The following is an 18,284-nucleotide window of genomic DNA, read 5'->3' on the forward strand; positions in this document are numbered from 1 at the left end:
AGTCCATGGCTATGTATATTAACTGGAGGACACATGCATATTAGCAACACAAGTCGATAACGATAATGCATACAATACTGATAAGAAACGATGTTTATAATGTATTGCGTGTATCATTAAATAGAACCACAGTTACCGCATATCATATGTTATAGCATATAAGTTTTCTTTGCCAAAATTTATTTGAGGACTCAGTATTTCTGAAGTTGTGGAAGAAAACCTTTTTCCATGTGTGAATTAAGCCGTATTATTTGGCAATAAACTGAGCCATTTGAAGTTTGAAATTCATGTGCATCTGTCTCATCGGAGACTGCAGACGCGCTGTCAAAATATCAACTCGTCAGATTCAAATGCGCTCATGGCTCTTAAAGGGGATGGGAGCTGGTCATTGGTTTATTGCACGTTACGCCCAAACCACACCTACGGGTAGTTAGGCTTCTTCAGACCAACCCTTTCCCATGTCATTTTTTGCGCCGGTAAAATAGCGACCGCCATAGAACCGCCCACAAAGCTACTTGCGCTTGGCGCTTCTCACTTGCGTTTCAGACCGCTAAAATAGGGCCCTAAGTCTCTTTCGACCAACCTCACTCCCATGCAGGGTGGCTTGTTATAGAGAGCCTGTTTCACCCCTTCCTCCGTCCCACAAGACACAATCATGGACTATGCACTTCATTTGTGTAATTGATGGCACAATGAAAACTGGATCCATTCATTATTACTTGTTGTTGACCAGTGTACATACTTTTGCGAAAAGAAGGACCCATGGTGGTGTTGTCCAGCCTTTAGGAGGCCATGCCGGCTCTAGGTGTGGAGCTGCTTATCTGCTGCAGACAACCTCCTTATGCTTGAAAATTGGGTTGTGATTTTTTTTTTCTTTATCACCAGTATCCCCAAAATGATTGGCAGCCACTACGAAAACAAGCTTTGTCTGCCTCTCTGTGCCGGTGTTTCTTTTTCAGTTGACATCCAGACACTGTGACACTTTCATCGCTACGGAAACATGGAATTAACAGGACGCGCTCATAGAAGTAACACTCGCAGTCGGGGGATAATTGACAGCGACACAGGGAGGGGTGATGAAGGAAACACAAGCAAACACAAAGCAAGTCATATTTCAGTATCAGGAACAAGTTCCCCTGTATATCCAGTGGTAGGCTCGCTCGCTCAAACTGCCACTTAAGGTTCATCCAGGGCAGGGAACGCGTCCGTAATGTCTGCCGTTAACAGAGAAAGACCAGCATTTTTTGTTTTGAGACGACTTTTCGGTTGATCGATGTCGGTGGCGGCTGCGGCACTGATCCGTGGATGAGCGTGCGAAACCGAGTCAAAGACGCACCTCACGAGTCGGGCGGTGGGCGGGTGGGCGGGTGGGCGGGGCACAGCGGGGTAGTTCACACGTACATGCAAATCATACACACACCTTGTCTGGGTGAAGATGGTTTCAAAGTTTTCAAAGCGTTTCCCGTTTCTTGTTTTATTTTTCCGTCGCCTTCTATTTCCTACCCGAGGCTAGGTGGGACGCCGTGCGTTCTCTGGTGCCACGGTGTTTAATGGCTTGTGATATGCACACACAAACACCTCCCGTGGTGAAGATCAACTCTATATACGGCTCTCGGAAATACAAGGACTAGTTCACCACACACGCTAACATTTTGATGCCATACATTAAGTATGTCACAACCCTAACCCTGTGTGGATGTGTGTGTGTGTGTGTGTGTGTGTGTGTGTGTGTGTGTGTGTGTGTGTGTGTGTGTGTGTGTGTGTGTGTGTGTGTGTGTGTGTGTGTGTGTGTGTGTGTGTGCATGGGGGGGGGGGGGGGGGGCTATCATGCAACACACCCAGACACCCACATCAATGTACATCCACATATCAAGGCTATGTGTATGCACATTGTTTTGAATCAATGTTGTATATTGTGGCAAATGCCCTTTATGACTTTCCTGAATACAAATTATTCCAGTGTCTGGTTGGGAGTTATTTTAATAAGCAGGGACATAGAGAGTAAAGGTGGAAGAGAGACATAGAGAGACACAATATATATATATATATATATATATATATATATATATATATATATATATATATATATATATGCAGAGAGAGAGAGAGAGGACGACGATGAGAAAGAGTAGTATCCTATCTTCTATCGTTAAAACAGATGGATAGGAGAGATTGTTGGGGGGGGAGGGGGGAATCTGGTAGCTGGTTTTGGTGTGGGAATAAAATCTATAATGTAGAAGGTGTCAAAGGCCCAATTTGTAATTGTCGTAACTGTAACATAATAATAATAATAGTGTTAAGGGGGGGGCGGGGAGATAGAAAGGGAGGGGGAAAGAGACAGGGAGAGTAGAGACTGAAGAGGGGGGGAGAGAGGGAGAGAGAGAGAAAAGGCAGAGAAAGATTGAAGATAGATAGATAGATAGATAGATAGATAGATAGATAGATAGATAGATAGATAGATAGATAGATAGATAGATAGATAGATAGAGAGCAAGAGACGGAGATGGCGAATCGTAGAGGCGTATAAAAAAGAGAGGGAACGAGGGAGCAAGCGGCTGAAGCGTGCGGTTGACTGGGGAGGATGGCAGTGTGAGCCTACAGACGGAGCGGTGTTTGATGTGGAGCAGTCAAGTGGGAGGACCCCTGTCCGCCTCACTGCAAGCCCACTCTATTTGATCTCCACGGTGGACCGTAGACGCCTCGCAAAAATGATAAAACACTTACTGGAAGCACACAATAGATTTACCTCAACCCCCACCTGACAGACATGAAGGGAGACACGCCTTCTGTATGATATCATGTTCAAGATTGAACAGCTTGTTTCATTTTCGTTTTTTCCTTTCTTTGAACCCTGTTTTTCCTGTTTCAAGGGGTTAAACGCAAAATGATTGTTTGGCACATACGGTCAATCAGGCGACCATGCTTTAACCCACCTGTCTGTCCGTCAAATAACGGGGTTAACCAATCAAGCAGGCCTGGCGTCCACCTGCCAGCCAGTCAGTCAGATCCACCACCTACTTATCAGTCAAGACAGTCAGACTTTCCGCCTACACATCAGTCCGTCCCTCAACCACTCAATCCACCATCCACCAACTTATCAGCCGGTCGCACATATCCCCCTCCCTGTCAGTGTGTGAGTCCACCCGTCCACCCCTGTACCCTGTCACTCATCTGGTCGGTCTAAACCCCGTGCCAACACAGGAGATGAAGGCAGAATAAGTGGAGGTGGCTCTGGGGTGAACTAATACTACAGCTGGATGATGGAAGTTCTGTGCATGTGTCAGCCCACCACAGCGGCGCTGATAGCTCCGCCACCGCGCACATGTGTCAGGTGACATGTAAGTGGCCGGAGAAAGACAATGCTTGAGCGCTTGAACAGCTAAAGCCCAGTCCTGCGAGTGCCTCGTCGATATTGTCACGTGGGCAATAAGCGTGAGCAGAATACGCATGTGCTCTCGCAGGCTATCTGTGCTATAAGTACGACAGCGGCGTACAGTAGCCCTTGAGCCTCCAACGCTGTTTTATGCTACAAAGCACCGCAGATGTATTTTAAGCTCTGAAGAGCAGAGTAAGCATGTTAGCTTTTAGCGGCGGCGGCTCTTCAATACTGTAGGCGTTTACTGCAGCGAGGCTAATCAGATATCTGATGCAAAAATAAACATTTACCCCTGAATGTAAAGACAAATCGTATAACATGTCGGTGAACCTTTGGGGAGCGGAGCCTCATTTAGCTTAATAGTCCAGTAAGCTGAGACTTTAGTGCATTTAAGAGGATAGAAAGGCAGCATTTGGAGCTGGATTTAGTGAGTCTAGTGTGGGGCAGCACCAATTCAAAAGCAGCGTGATCCTGCCTGCTCCCTTGCTAATCTTTTCTGCCGTAGATCAACCCTGATGTTCAGCTGGGCTGTCGGTCTTCTGGCCTCGCCAGCGGGTCTAAAACAAGCTGCACATGGGTCAGCTTGGGGTTTATTTCTCGTTGCAAAAGGTCTGCTATTGAGCAATTGAATGATCATTTGAACAGATACACAAAAGCGGCTTGCAGTGAATTTTAGTTTTGTGGATAAATGTCAGTAAAGGTCCTTCTCACTGGTTGTATTGCATGCTTTATATACTAAATAATATTCATAATATCTCGCGTAGCATGAGTGCACCATATAAACCATCTATATATTAATAATGTGGATATTTTTTCTCATCTGTTAATGTGAGGCAGGTTGTGCCAGTTTTACATTTAACCACTCACAGTAGCGGCTATTGCGTGTGTTGCTGACTTGTACCTGGGGATTAACACGGCTGAATGGACCATGTTATTCGCCATGTATGCTAAAGGTTATTAATTGAGGTAGCATCAATTGGATCTCAAGCTGATATCTAACGCTAAAAAAAGAATCTCTCAATCTGGACCGCTTTCAGTGCCAATTGTTTACTGGTTTGATATCCGTTCAAACAGCTGTGTTGGCCACAACTTGACAAAACCTCACTAATAACCCTCCTGTTTTAGAGGCTGGTAAGTCACACCTCTTTGCAATCTGGTAGACAGCAGGACGCACAATTGTCGTGTTTCCAATTTTTTTTTGGATGGTACCAAACCTCTAAACGTATTAGTGTAGTAGAAAACCTATATTTATGTGGACAGCAGATTTAAAGAGCAGGTTGGAGTTAGGGTTAGGGTTATCCTTGAGCAATCATGCTAAAGGATGCCTAGCGCTGAACTACATATATAGGGTTTTGAACCCAGATCCTTTAAGTTGGGAGTCAAACACCCTTAGTCTCTTGCCTACCTGATCATTCATAATCGTATTTCATACATAAGCAGGCATGTCACCTAATCAAATATTTGTCGTGGTACTTGATGAATAAATACATAAGGAATGAATGAATCCATGTATTGTTATTAGCATGATGAGGACAGTGGTAGACACGATGATCCTTAAACCTCCAACCCACAATGCACCACTGCATCATTGCAGCCATTTCGCACGTCAGAGGGATTAAATCCAGTAGAATACTTTAAAACTAGCTTACCAAATAAATAATACAGACTGAGGGGGTAAACCACACTTGTGGTGTGATGGGGAGCAGCGTGGTTCGGGGCCCCCTTGTACCTCTGCCAAGTCACTCCATAGCCCCCCGGGGTTGTCTTCAGGGGGAACCTGGGGTCAGAGACTCTGAACTTCTAACCGAACGTAGAGACTTAACCTGTGGTTCAGACGTGTCCTGCATGTTGCCGGAGTGCAGAAGCAGAAGAGAGGATGTAGAAAATACAGATAAATAAACACACCTCGAGCAAAGCACACTTGTAGCCTAACAGTCTGACATTGGTACTAGCAAGCTAGCTCTTGTTCAGCCTATATTGACCTGGGATTAATATGAGACCTGCTTTTCGAATGGTTAATATTGTTGAGAATATCGGGATCAGGGGAATAGCTTAACAGACTACGGGGGAACAACATAACACACTGGTAACATATGTTTTTGGGGTCGACACACAAATCTTGTTCACCTGGGAAAATTGTGTCCCCTCCATGTGGGCTGCTTCACAGTATATTGTTAGTTGTGAGAATTTAGTATACTGATGGCATACATATAGACACGTAACGGCCTTTCGGGGACTGGGCTTTCAACGCAAACAAGCTGAATGGTTCAGATTGTAGTAGCAGTTGTGAATGTTGGAAATATCGATAACACATTTGTAGTGTAACAGTCTTCTGGGGACCAACATAACACACTGATAACATATCAGTCTCTTGGGGATTAACTTTGCTGATGCTGCCAATGTGACCAGCTTGTCGGATGGTTTCAATTGTTAGTGGGGTTTGGGGTGTGAAAATCTTGGTAACACACTTAAAAATTAAACTTTTGTTGGGACTGATATTTAGGTTGACATGGATGCTTATCAGTTCAAGATTTTAAAATATGTCATCTGTATGTCATTGTTTTACACAGTGCAAAGCTGAATAAGTTCTGAACGTTCAGAACAATTAAAAATGACATTGATTCATGTCATTTTTAATGGTTCCAAACACCAGTGGTTAAATTAGATGGAAAACTGATCATAGAACAATGAATATCATTATCATTTTACCCCTCATGTGGAATGAGGGTGGTTGAAGGTCCTTTATCCTCATGCGAGTGGGTGTGCGTGTGTGTGTGTGTGTGTGTGTGTGTGTGTGTGTGTGTGTGTGTGTGTGTGTGTGTGTGTGTGTGTGTGTGTCTTCCTCTTCTCGTTAAATCCCAGGATCAGTTTTAATGAAGACCCAGATCTTCCACTGACCGTCTGGCAGAAGGGACTCCAAGAAGAAGCATGGGGTCGTCATGGAAACCTCTTCTCCTGCTTTCCTTAATCAGCTGCCTTTCAGGTAGGATGCTGCTTCAGATTTTAGGAGTGGTGGTGGTTGTGGTGCAGGAGAAGTCAAGGGGTAACCACAGTGTCTGCGATATGACACAGTAATATCGTACATTGTCACTAATGTAGCCCAACGAAGTTTAACCGCTGTGTCGGCTTTTCAACCGAACTTCAACAAACACAGACGTGAAGAAAAGCTAAAACCAGTAACCTGACAGGTTGTCAGGTTACATTGTTAAAGCTACGGTAGCCAATTTAGAAATGCCAGCCAGAGTAAGCTAGATTTTAAAAGTATCCAACTGAAAAAAGAGGACCCCTCAAAGCCACACCCCCGAAAACAGAACGCCAGCTAGCTTTAGAAATAGGTCGTCTTGTGGAAGACTCCTGTCATGCTCAATGAATGCACGGGCAGAGACGCACGCAGCTGGTAGAGACAGCCATCCAATCATGTAATTCGGGCCGAATTAAAAAATTGGTTGGGCTTATTTCATGACTGTATTCATATGCCTGTGACAGCCAAAGTACCAGATTTCTTTTTTTTTTCAAGCACTTGATTTATTGGTTGCTGTCGGGATTTCAACATAAATAACATAAAAGGCTTCTAAAATATATTGGCTACCCTAGGTTTAATTGGGTTACCATAGAGACACAATGGGTGCTTTTTTATTGCAGTTTGAGTTTTTTGGGCACTGAACCAGATAAAAGAGGACATATTTGTGTAGGACATAATATATTGGGGATAATTCAGGTTGAGTTGGGAATAGCAAGATTTTAAAGCTTTGGCATTTGCCTTCGGCTTTGACTGATTGCAGCGAAAATTATAATGAACTGAACCACAAAGTATTTGTGTGAGTTCCGTGAGTAAGTTGCTATTTATTTCTTTTTTTTATGTCAAAATGAACCAAAGCACAACGAACCAAGGTATCAACACATTTAAGTGAACTGCAAACTTAGTGCTCAGTTTGAATGATCTAAGGACGAACACACAAGTAACAATCCTGTCTGTCACCCGAGAAAGCCTTCCAGAGTACCAAGATCCCCTGTTCAGCTTAATGTTTGGTTCATAGTTCCCCGGTTTCCCCTTGAATCGGGATTATGTTTGGTTTGTTAACAAGAAAGTATCAAGTGGAAGGCTGCTCTTTATGTTAGACTAGTGTGGGATAAACTCAATCACTTAATCCTTAATTTCGTGTAATGGTGAATCAGGCTGGGTTGTCTAAACACCACATGCATGTAATTGCATGGGCACTAGCCCTGCCACATGGTGTATGTTGCCTCTGAGCTTGGCCAATGCTCCATCAATGAGCTTGTTAGGGTTTAAACCAGCGTATGGAGCAATTTTGGCTGGTTTCTGTTGCTTGCAGCTATGGCTGAACCTCCAGTGAGTCAGAAACACACATTTAAATAAGAACACCTAATGTTATTCCTTCGTTTCTCCAAACCACTTTAATCTCTCTCCTGTCTTCTTAAAAGCACAGAAAAATAGAAGCATAGAAAAACAGACACATTAGTACATACCCTATTATGGGTGGTGTTAAGGTCCAGTCAGTGCTGAAAGGGATTGTGGATCCAACATTTTGGTCAGCCTTTTGGCCTCTCTCCTGCAGCGTGGACGTTGTGTCCAAAGGGCTTTATTCATGCATTGTGACCACAAAACACAGTGATTATTCGGGGGTGCCTCTCAGATGCACGCCCCTCAAAAGTGAGGGAATAATATGGCGGAGAAGAGTCTGTTCAGGAGAGAGGGAGACAGCCTTGGCTGTGGAAAGGGCTGTTTATTTCTGCATCCTACACAGTAATGGGAAAGTATATATGGTGTATGCATGTGTCCAGATGAATAGAAAAGGCTGTGCTCAGCTCTGATGTTCTAGAGAAGGAGGCTCCCAGATCTGGGGGTTATATGGGCGGTGCTCTGCCAGTGGATGAACACTCTCCATCTGTCACTTGTTCTTGATGACGGTGACGAGAACGAGAGAAAAATATACAAGATATATGCGTCTTATTCGACTGGTAGAGCGAGGCAATACCACGTTCCAATACATTCAGTGGGAATCGAACCCCTCACCCTGGTGGCGCTGATGACTCGCTCTACCAGTCGAATGACAAACAAGTGCCTTTTTTGAGTGTGAAACTGTTAAGATGCTTCAAAGTGTAATTAAGTTATCCTTGTTATTATTATAATCGCTTCCTGTTTGTCTTTCGTGACCTCCCTATTTATTATATTCTATGTTGGCAAGAAGAGCCTAGAGAAGGTAGATAAAAACACATTCTAAGGGCTTGTACTAGAAAGGATGTTTAAGTGTTTGCGAGAGTGTTTAATGTCCCTTTAAGTCGTTGTGTGAGTTCCGTGATTAAGTGGCTAATTTTAAAGCAGGGAATGCCTCACATTGAAACTGGTTAGAATCTGAACAATGGGCAGATTGTGAGATTAACCTGAAGAAGCAAGCATTGGCACAAGCCTGTCCACCGTTTACTATGCAGGCTCTAAATGTAATCTGATGTTTGTCAATTTACCTGGACTGAAAACAATTATCAAACATTCTCTTTATTTATTTCATGACATCTTTCAAAACGTTAACCATTACTTCAATATGTCAGAATTCATGAAGCAATAGATAAGTTCCCACTTGGTTTGTCTGTTTTTATGAGATGGTTCAACTTAACATTAAATTACATCACGGTTGTTTCAGCTGACATCATTTGTTTACCCTCTACAGTAATTTACCAACCCTCTACCGGATTTGAAACCCCCCTACTGCAATCCATCACAACTTGCATACAATATGAGGCTTTTCTGAGCAGCCATATAGAATTTTATGCGGATTGATTTTTCCTCTATTTATTATCTGCCCATTTTTCTATGAAGATGAATCCAGATAATTGTCCTGTGACCTTATGTCTGGTCGTTGGACTCGACTGAATTCACGGTGTAGCCGCCCCCCGCCTCCCCACCTAACATCACTTTGCCCTGAAATTATTTAATCTGAGTGCTTTTATTCAATTTTTTTTTCATCACATCAAACATTACCCTTATTTCTATATAAGATGACAAAAACAACACCACATTAGGAATACTTAAAATACTCTTTATATACTGACAGTGTCCGTTTATCCAAAGGTAATGCTTAGGAAATTGTGGGATAAAGTGTCACTGTCACTGTCACTGACACTATATCTCGGTTTAAGCAATAATAAGTGTGGTTTACTCGGATTTACTCGGATATTCCCCACTATCCGTGGGGAATAGGCACGGATAGTGTTTCAATGATGATGCAAACTTTGTTTTCTGACCTGTGTGTTGAAATTAAATAATACATATTTAATGTCTTCAAAGACGATTTGTTCTTTTTTTTCCTAAAATGCTGTCAACTTTCACTTTATCATTTTCTATACACATGAATATTGAGGGTAAAATGATAAAACCCAATGCCACATTATGCAGTCCACACACATGCATCCATGCAGTCATGTGTTCGAGTTCAAGGCATCAGTTACAAGCAATTCAACAGCAAACAAACGCATTTGCGCAGGAATCACATTTATCCATGAAATAAAATTCACCCTATATATCTGCTTTGTCCTGCAGGCAAACTAAGATCACGATATTATGCATGCGTCATCGCTTAGGATGCTGTTCACATATCTTGTTCTTTCTCGAAAAAGAGATCCCCCACTCTCCTCATCCATGGACGCTCCACGAAGAACTGTTTTCCACATCAGCTTCATCTGAATGGAACAAGACGTGTCTCTGTGAATCTTCTGCCAAAACCCATTTTCTTGCTCTTTTGGTCAAACTAAGGCTGAAATTACTGCATTCTGTCAGCCTGCAGATGAAGCTTGCAATGGCGCTTCTGAGCAGAGAGCTCCTTTGGTCCTCCTGTCTGCCCCTGTTAACAGAAGAAATAAAACATGTAGAAGAAGAAGATTCTTACAAAGGGATTTTTTGTCTATTGATTGGGGTTTTTGACACTGGTTGAAAAAGGTTCTGCATTCAAACCTCAATGTAGGCTTGAACAAGACATATCTGATTTCCCTGAAAGGTACTATGGACAAAGTGTAAAGTTAATAGTAAAATAACCTGAAGCAAGATAAGAGAATCCTACGAAACATTCTGTGCAAATCACTGTTTCAACTTATAATAATATAAAAGTGTAATGTTTGGGCCATGCTGAAGTAGAGAATATCCTCCTATAGTGAAGCTGATGATGTGCAGATGATTACTGGCCTTTGTCACAGGTCACCTGGTTGATCCGTGTACTTCTGAGATTGGGTTCCCCCAGGTCAGACGTGGCTGGGTTCCACTCTATCCGTCCTGGTACTTAAACAAGGTCCAGGTAGTCTAGTTGTTCTTCTGTTTGAATCCCTGCTGAAAGGTTCTGGGTTACAAACCGAAATGTCTGCATTGGATCGGAAATCCACTGGAAGACCCTTTGGATAAAGAAGAAGGGGGCAGTACTAGCATACAAACACTTTGATTGGCGGTGCGGTATACCTTGTTAGAATATTTGTCTGGCCTCATGTCAAACATCTATATGGGATGCTCTTCAGTCTCAGCTCTCATCATTATTCTCCGGTGCGATGATCTGATCAGAGTTACCTCGTGGAGATTCAGTAGGTGAGATCATTAGACAACCCATTCAATTGATAGCATCTCTCTAAGAGAAGTAAGGAATAGGAATAATTCTCTTATTCTCACTTAACGCTTCCTAGAGGATTGGTAGTCACACAGAATGCAATTAAATTATCGTTATTTAAGTTAGTGTTCCCCCGCCCTACCCGTAATATTAACATTATTACCTAGAAATTCAATCTTGAGTCCCGGTGATATAACGTAAGCCATCACGGAATGTTTCAGCGGGCCAATTGAAATTCAGTGGAATGGGTGAGTTTGTCAAGAGGTCTGAATGCCTCTGCAAGACACTGTCTTACATCAGTGATTCATGAAGTCGGTTTGACCAAGGGCATGAGAGTCTTTACATACAGGGCACAGCCGCTCACACACACACACACACACACACACACACACACAGACACACGCACACACACACACATGCACGCGTGCACACACATTCACACAGGCCAAATAAATACTATAGAATAAATGTTTCCAACGAAAGATGCTTTACACACCTTCTAGGAAATGTAAACAAAACGGAGTGGTCTTAGGGGTCCTTGTCAACAGCTGTAGGCTACTACTTGTGGATCTACTTCTACAAGTGGCAGATGTAAATAGCACACTTGCAAACTTCCTGTTAGTCACAGTATATGAGTTTCAACATAAGAGCTCAAATGTCACTTTACATTTTGATACCTCTATTTCATTCTCATTGCTTATACGGTCCAGCACTTCTGATGGGACCCATTTTTCTCAACCGCGATGAGTTATGATGAGTAAAATACATCACACCTTATCTCAGATAAACTAACCAGAGCGGGAATTCGTTTTAATAAGCGCTGACACGCTTTAAACTGGGCTGTATCTCAAATTCCAACCCAGGTGTAATCGTCAGTCGAGACCCCCTCTCTCTGAGACACCCCCTCCGTCGTCGGAGCCCCTGACCTGGATCTGGCAGGCGCGGCTACGGAGAGATGATGAAACACTTTGTTACACCGCTGTGTTCTCCCGAACAAAAAACGACACAAAGTGGTGTGTGAGGCGCCGTCTGCAGCCGCCGCGCAGCAGCAGCCCGTTAAACGCATGTCTGCTCCTGTTGCACTCTGGGTAAACAACGGCAACATCTAGGCCACTTCCCTCCTCTTCTTCCAAAGAAAACAAACCCCAGCCACCATCTGCCATACTACCGACAGGCAGGCCTATATTTAGACAGGTTCACTTCTGTGATGATACAAACAAACAAACGTGTGTTGATGGGGTGCGGGCGCCAGTACCGGGGCGCTCCCGGCCTTCATCGCACGTGCCATCAGCGGGCTGCCATGGAGATTGTGGGGCTCCACGGCGGGCCTAGGGCCAAGTTTCTAATAGCACAGGGTTTCCCAACCCCTTTTTATGCCTCGTTTCGAACGAGTAGTGCTGTGCGGTGCGTTAAGGTACAGCTCGGAGCGGGACAGATCGGTTACACTAAATCTGGCTCGCGTTTCCACCTCCGACAGTACCCTTAAGCTAGGGCGGGTTGGAGGCCGGTTGGCGGCTGTCGTTTTTATCCCCCTGTCGCACGGAAGTGACGATTCCAAACAGCGGACGGCCTGTGTAGCTCCAACTTTTCGGCACCCTATCAGACTGCTTGGTACCCAAAAAGGAGGAGTACCGAAAAAAAATAGGATAGGCTCAGCGCGGCGCGGCGCGCTTATTTCAGGACCCTGCCCGACTTTTGGCAGTGGAAACGCCAATATAAGCAGACCAAACCGTACCGAACCAAACCGAACCGTTACTGCACATCTTGGTGAAATTAGGCAATAATCTCATGAGGTAGCCCCTCGAAGCCCGCTGAGCACAGCTGAGGAACCCCTTCATCGCCTCTAAAACGCAAATGTTTACAAACTTTTATCTTGTATCTTTCTTATCTATCAGTATACTATTACTTCGGGAATCATAATTATTTATATACTGGCCTAGGTGTTTAATATGGTGTTTAATATCTGGTTTCAAACTGTGTTAATTGCAAACAATCAACATAAATAATAATTAACCAAAAATATCCATTTAACGTCCACATTTTAGTTTTCTATGTGTAATAAAGCAAAATCAAGATCTTTACAGGTACCTCTCGACCCTGCTCACGTAAGCTTACCCTGCTCACCCTGGTAAACTGTAATCACTGTAATCAATGTAATCACTGGAATCACTGTAGTTGAAGACTGGTTGGTTCCATTGTTGGTATGTTGTAAGTGACGCAGACTGTTTTCAGGCAATCCAACCAGGACCCCCTGTTACCTGTTGAGATGGTCAAAAGGCTGTTTTGACATTTCTCTGTCAAAATTGTTACCCTGTGTGTGTGTGTGTGTGTGTGTGTGTGTGTGTGTGTGTGTGTGTGTGTGTGTGTGTTTGCATCATGCATGAACGTCCCTGTATATCTTCAAGAGCGTGTGTTTGCGGGATCGCATCATGCATGCATATGTGCGTGTATCTATGTATATATATATCTACGTATACATGTGTATCCTTGAGTACGTGTTCTTGTGTTGGTGTGTGTCCTTTAGGGATGGGTCGATTGCGAACGATTCGTTCACAACGAACGAATCCCGAAGGTGAACGATGAGAACTGATTCCCAAAACAAGAGAACTGATTCTTTGATTCATTTTTTTTTTTTACATAAAGCAAAAATATGGTCACGTTAATAAAATATACAAACAAACAGAGCTCCGTCTCCCCGCGACCTTATATTGATTGAGTCTATAACGTTCTCAAAGGTTCAGCCAATGAGAAAACTACATCAGGTAGTAATCGTGTTGCCATGGCACATGGGTAAACAAATGACAAGGCACCGCCACACAAGTTAACTAACGATCGCTGTGGGCTTCAATATCATGCAAGCACTTTATACAATCAAATCAAATCAATCACTACAATCAAATCCGAGTAAACCGCACTTATTATTGCTTAAACCGAGATAAAGTGTCAAAAGCTTATAAGCAAAGGTGGGGTGGGGGAGGGGCAGGGCCAGACACCTGTGAGATTCCCTGTCAAATGACGTAATCTGACTTAACGAACGAATCAAACGAACGAATCAAACGAACGAATCGTGATAGTGAACGGAACTGAAAGAACTGATTCCCGGAAAATAATTGTTTTGCCCATCCCTAGTGTCCATGCATTAATGTGTGTCTAAATCATCATTTCAGTGTGTGCGTGCATGCATGTGTGTGTCAGTCCCTCAGCAGGTTTATTGTGATTACTTAGCATAACAGCGATGGATCCTGGCCCTGAATGGGCCTGATGCCCTCCAGCTGAAGCAGAGCTCCTCCCTGGGCCTGGCCAGTCGATCGGCGCAAGGTCGCCACACCCTCACTGCCCACACGCCCACGCTGCACCAATACAGCCGCCCACAGCCCGTAGGACATAGAAAGACTCTGGTCTTTCACACCTGAAGCCCGGGCTGATAGGACATGTGGCTAGAGCGGGGGGGGGGGGTTCTTATGATATATGAATGGGCTGGTCGGTAATGATATTCTGCTGAGTAAATGGTATGGGGCATAATCAGCCTCAGTCAATATCATCTGGCTGTGAAGGTCTTCATTAATCTTGCGGGCTAATGCTAATCAGGTCCATCTACCTAAGCCCCCCTCCCCTCGTTCACCTACTTGTGTTATTCTAATTAATTTCTCCCCGCCGCGTCCAGTGAGGCTGGGGTCCTAGTCTGCTCACACACATGTGGTCATCTCAAGTCTCCTCCAGCCCAGCCACGGATTACTGGGAGATGACATTTGCAGCACATATAGTGACTCCTCTTCTCTCTCTCTCTCGTTCTCGCTCTCTCTCTCTCTCTCTCTCTCTCTCTCTCTCTCTCTCTCGTTCTCGCTCTCTCTCTCTCTCTCTCTCTCTCTCTCTCTCTCTCTTCCTCTTTTTCTGATCCCCCCAACTCTCTCCCTCTATATATACATAAATATATCTATCTATCAATCTCTGGCGCACTTTATCCCTCTTATCTCGCCCACCAGACACACCTTGTTGTCCCCCGTGTTTACCGACACCACCTTCTACCTCCATATCTGTCGTGTGACTGATGGTGGCGTGGGGGAAGGAGGCTTCTCGCACAGCAATTTCATTTCCACTCACCTCCTCGGAGCATCCACATCCATTCTGTGTGATGAATTCAACCCTAATTAATTACCGGTTTATTTAAATGTGATCGGGGCGGTGTGTGCTGCAGCACACAGCGTCTAGACGGCACAATCCAGGGGGGCTCCGAGGAGGAGCCGAGGATCAGTTTGTGTATTAGACGATGGAAATGGCCACGCGGGCATGCGGGCGTTTTTAGATTGAAATTTGATTTGGAAAAAAATGTTCAACGGTGTCCCTCTCCTCGGCTTCCATCTTGTGCTTGGGATTCCGCCATTTTGACTCCCATCACAAGGTGTGCTAACAGTCAGTTTTTAAAGGTGACATAATACCAAAAGGTGTGAGTGGGATTAGCCGTTACGAGCTGTTTCGATTATTATTATTTTTTTACCTCTTTTAACGGCTAATGACACTCACACCTGGTGGTATAAGATGTCACCTTTAACGGTGACATCTTCCATGACACATGACACATGCGTGACACATTCCAGCTGCATGTACTGAGATGTCGTCAAAAACGTCATATATCAATATACGTATGTATTTGTTGTATATAATATAGTATTTAAATGTTTAACACTACGCTACACATTGTCCCATTAACGCACTATGTGTAATACTACTCAATGAAGAAACTGCTTTATGTGAGGAAAGATTGTTTACCTTTTGCCCGGTTTGGTTGTATTGTGGAAATGTTTTGTTAAAAAACTAAAATAGACCCAACCACCAAGGAATCGCCTTGGCAGAGGAAGTGGCTACAACAACAGTGGCTACAACATTTTCTTTCAAGCAATTAAAAAAGGGAGAGTCCATTGTGGTTCTTTCTGTGGCCTGATGCTATCTGGAGGTGGAGGGCAGGTAGTGATCCGTCATGCATTGTTCCGTAGCGCACTGGTAATGTGGCCCAATGCAGCGGGCCCCTTTCAACAAGTTGCCTTCTCCCTTTCCCGCGGAGACAAGGATCAGTGCTATCTGCTGGGGTCATTTCCTCTATCTGATGAAGGAGACAGCTGACAGGTGGGAGGGAGAGAGATAGCAAGTGAGAGAGGGAGAGAGCAAGTGGTGGAGGCAGGGAGAGTGAGAGAGCAAGGGAGAGGAAGAGAGCAAGGGAGAGGAAGAAAGCAAGGGAGAGAGAGAGAGAGAGAGAGAGAGAGAGAGAGTTGGCTTCTCCACTCAGTCCCACAAAAGACCCCTTCCGTATGTAATGCGCTGCATTCATCAGGACTCAGCTCCTTTCTGAACCTGTAATGGGACTTTTCTCCAGCCGCTTCCACCTCGTGACATCATGCTCTTTTAGCATAGCAATCTGGCAAAAAGGAATACTTTTTTCTCTTTTTCCTTGATATCACATAATAGGGAACGGATGAAATAGCAGAAGGTAGATAAAGGTGTTGAATTAAATTAATCGTGGGGTTCATAATCCTTTCCAGAATTCATCCAAAAGGAACCCAACCAAGAATTTAGTTGGAGGAAGAAATGTCATATGTTCTCACACAGGTATTAATTAAAATTTTTTATCTACATTTAGACTTACCTGAATGAATTTTAGTCAATGATATATGTAGAGTATAGTGATACATAAAAAAGAGAGATGTTGTGATATACTGTACATCCAATGAGAGGGATTATGAATTCTCCTCTTGTTCCCTTGTCTCTAGCAGAATGTTTGGTGTTTGATTTAAAGGTATGTTTGATAATGAAACAGATGCCTATATGTTAGGGTTGCAGGCGATTAGGACATAGCAGCTCTCTAAATCTCCTGTAAAGCACTCCCTGGCTGATTCTTAGCGGTGTAACATATTCAGCCCATTCCTGGTAACTAATGGTTTCGTTTTTCAATTGAAAAACACCCGGTGCCTTTAATTCAAAAATGGATTCCCTGTCCCCGGTATTCCCAGGAGAGGGTGAAATACTGTAATTGCCCACTCACTCGATTGCAGAAAAACAATATTTTTGCTGCTGACGAGTCCCCCAAGACGCATAATTATTTGTTCAGCTTTATTTAGTTTCTTCATGGCTCTTCATCATGTAATTGAAGATTACCCACTCCTCCCGCCCCCTGCTCCCATTGCTCTGTGGTCCTGGGGGTCTGTTGTCAGCCCCGACCGTCCCGCCCTCTTCATCACTGTCTCTTAGTCTCCGCTTCCATTTTATTCATCTGGAATGTTTGCATTAAGCAGCCAATCCCGTGAGGACGGCGTTGTCTTTGGTGGCTCCTTCATACACTTCTTTGGGAATGAACCAGGCAACCGTCGGGGGGAACATGAGCGCTTCGCAATTGCACAATCACAAGTTATTATATTTTCAGGCGGCATCAAAACAAAAACAATTTTCTCCGCTGACTGCTACTGCAGCGCAGCACGTCGGAGGAGCCGGGAGAGAGAGATGGCTTTGGACAGGCTCTGGGATAGTTCCAGGGTCTTGCTGGGGTTGTTTTTGTGGACCTCGATGGACCTTTTCTGTCTCTATCTCTCTCTCTTGTTCCCTCTCCTTCTCCTCTATCACCACCCGGGTTTACTGGGTCTGCGTGGACAGTGATTCGCGGGCGCCGACCTCTGTGTGTCTGGAGGGGCTGAGGATAGGAACTAATGTGATCTGGTGGTTCATTCAAAGGTGTCTGTGGTCAACTCCACTAGGGCTGAGGGTGTTCCATTCGCGAGATGAAAGGTTCTGGGTCCGATCCCCAATGTCTGCAGTCTACCACAATGAAATCCTTAAGAAATAGATCCAGAAATAACACCTTAAACACTCCTGTATAACTTGTATCTGAATTTTACTGTTCACGGCTTTGGATTCAAATACTAGATGTGTCTGAATCTCGACACGCACCAGCCAATCACTGAATCTGTGTTTCGTTTTGTTTTAGCAGCATGATATCTGCATGTGGAAGCCTTGTCCTAAACATCGGCGCCAAATGTTTATTTAATGCAAATTCCCATTTAAATCTCAGTGTTTGACTCTAGCATAAAAAAAACAATGGGGTTCTGCCTCTGAGGACGCAGATCCAGTGATAATAAACACCATGCATCATGTGTACATTTTCGATTTGAGCGAAGCTCCATACAGTTTAATAAACATAACAGGTCCCATTCATCCTCATTTGTGTTGTATCTCAGACTCAGACATTTTTTAATCTTACACTGTCGCCTTTCATTTTCATTGTATCAACACTAAATTATCCCTGTGTATATCATACTCCA

The 18,284-nt window shown here is 44.0% G+C and overlaps 1 protein-coding gene across 1 annotated transcript in view; it reads left to right on the forward strand.

Annotated features, from left to right (window-relative positions):
• Positions 1 to 6,304: 6,304 nt before the first annotated feature.
• cntn5 (contactin 5) overlaps positions 6,305 to 18,284 on the forward strand; it is a gene marked incomplete at both ends in the record, with an annotated part of 97,552 nt that continues 85,572 nt past the window's right edge. Inside the window, one exon of the mRNA XM_079732968.1 lies at positions 6,305 to 6,359. Within this exon, the coding sequence (XP_079589094.1) occupies positions 6,305 to 6,359 (55 nt within the window). The remainder of the gene's footprint in view (positions 6,360 to 18,284) is intronic.

This window comes from Pollachius pollachius (assembly GCF_949987615.1).
Source record: "Pollachius pollachius genome assembly, chromosome: 3".
Lineage (NCBI taxonomy): Eukaryota > Metazoa > Chordata > Actinopteri > Gadiformes > Gadidae > Pollachius > Pollachius pollachius.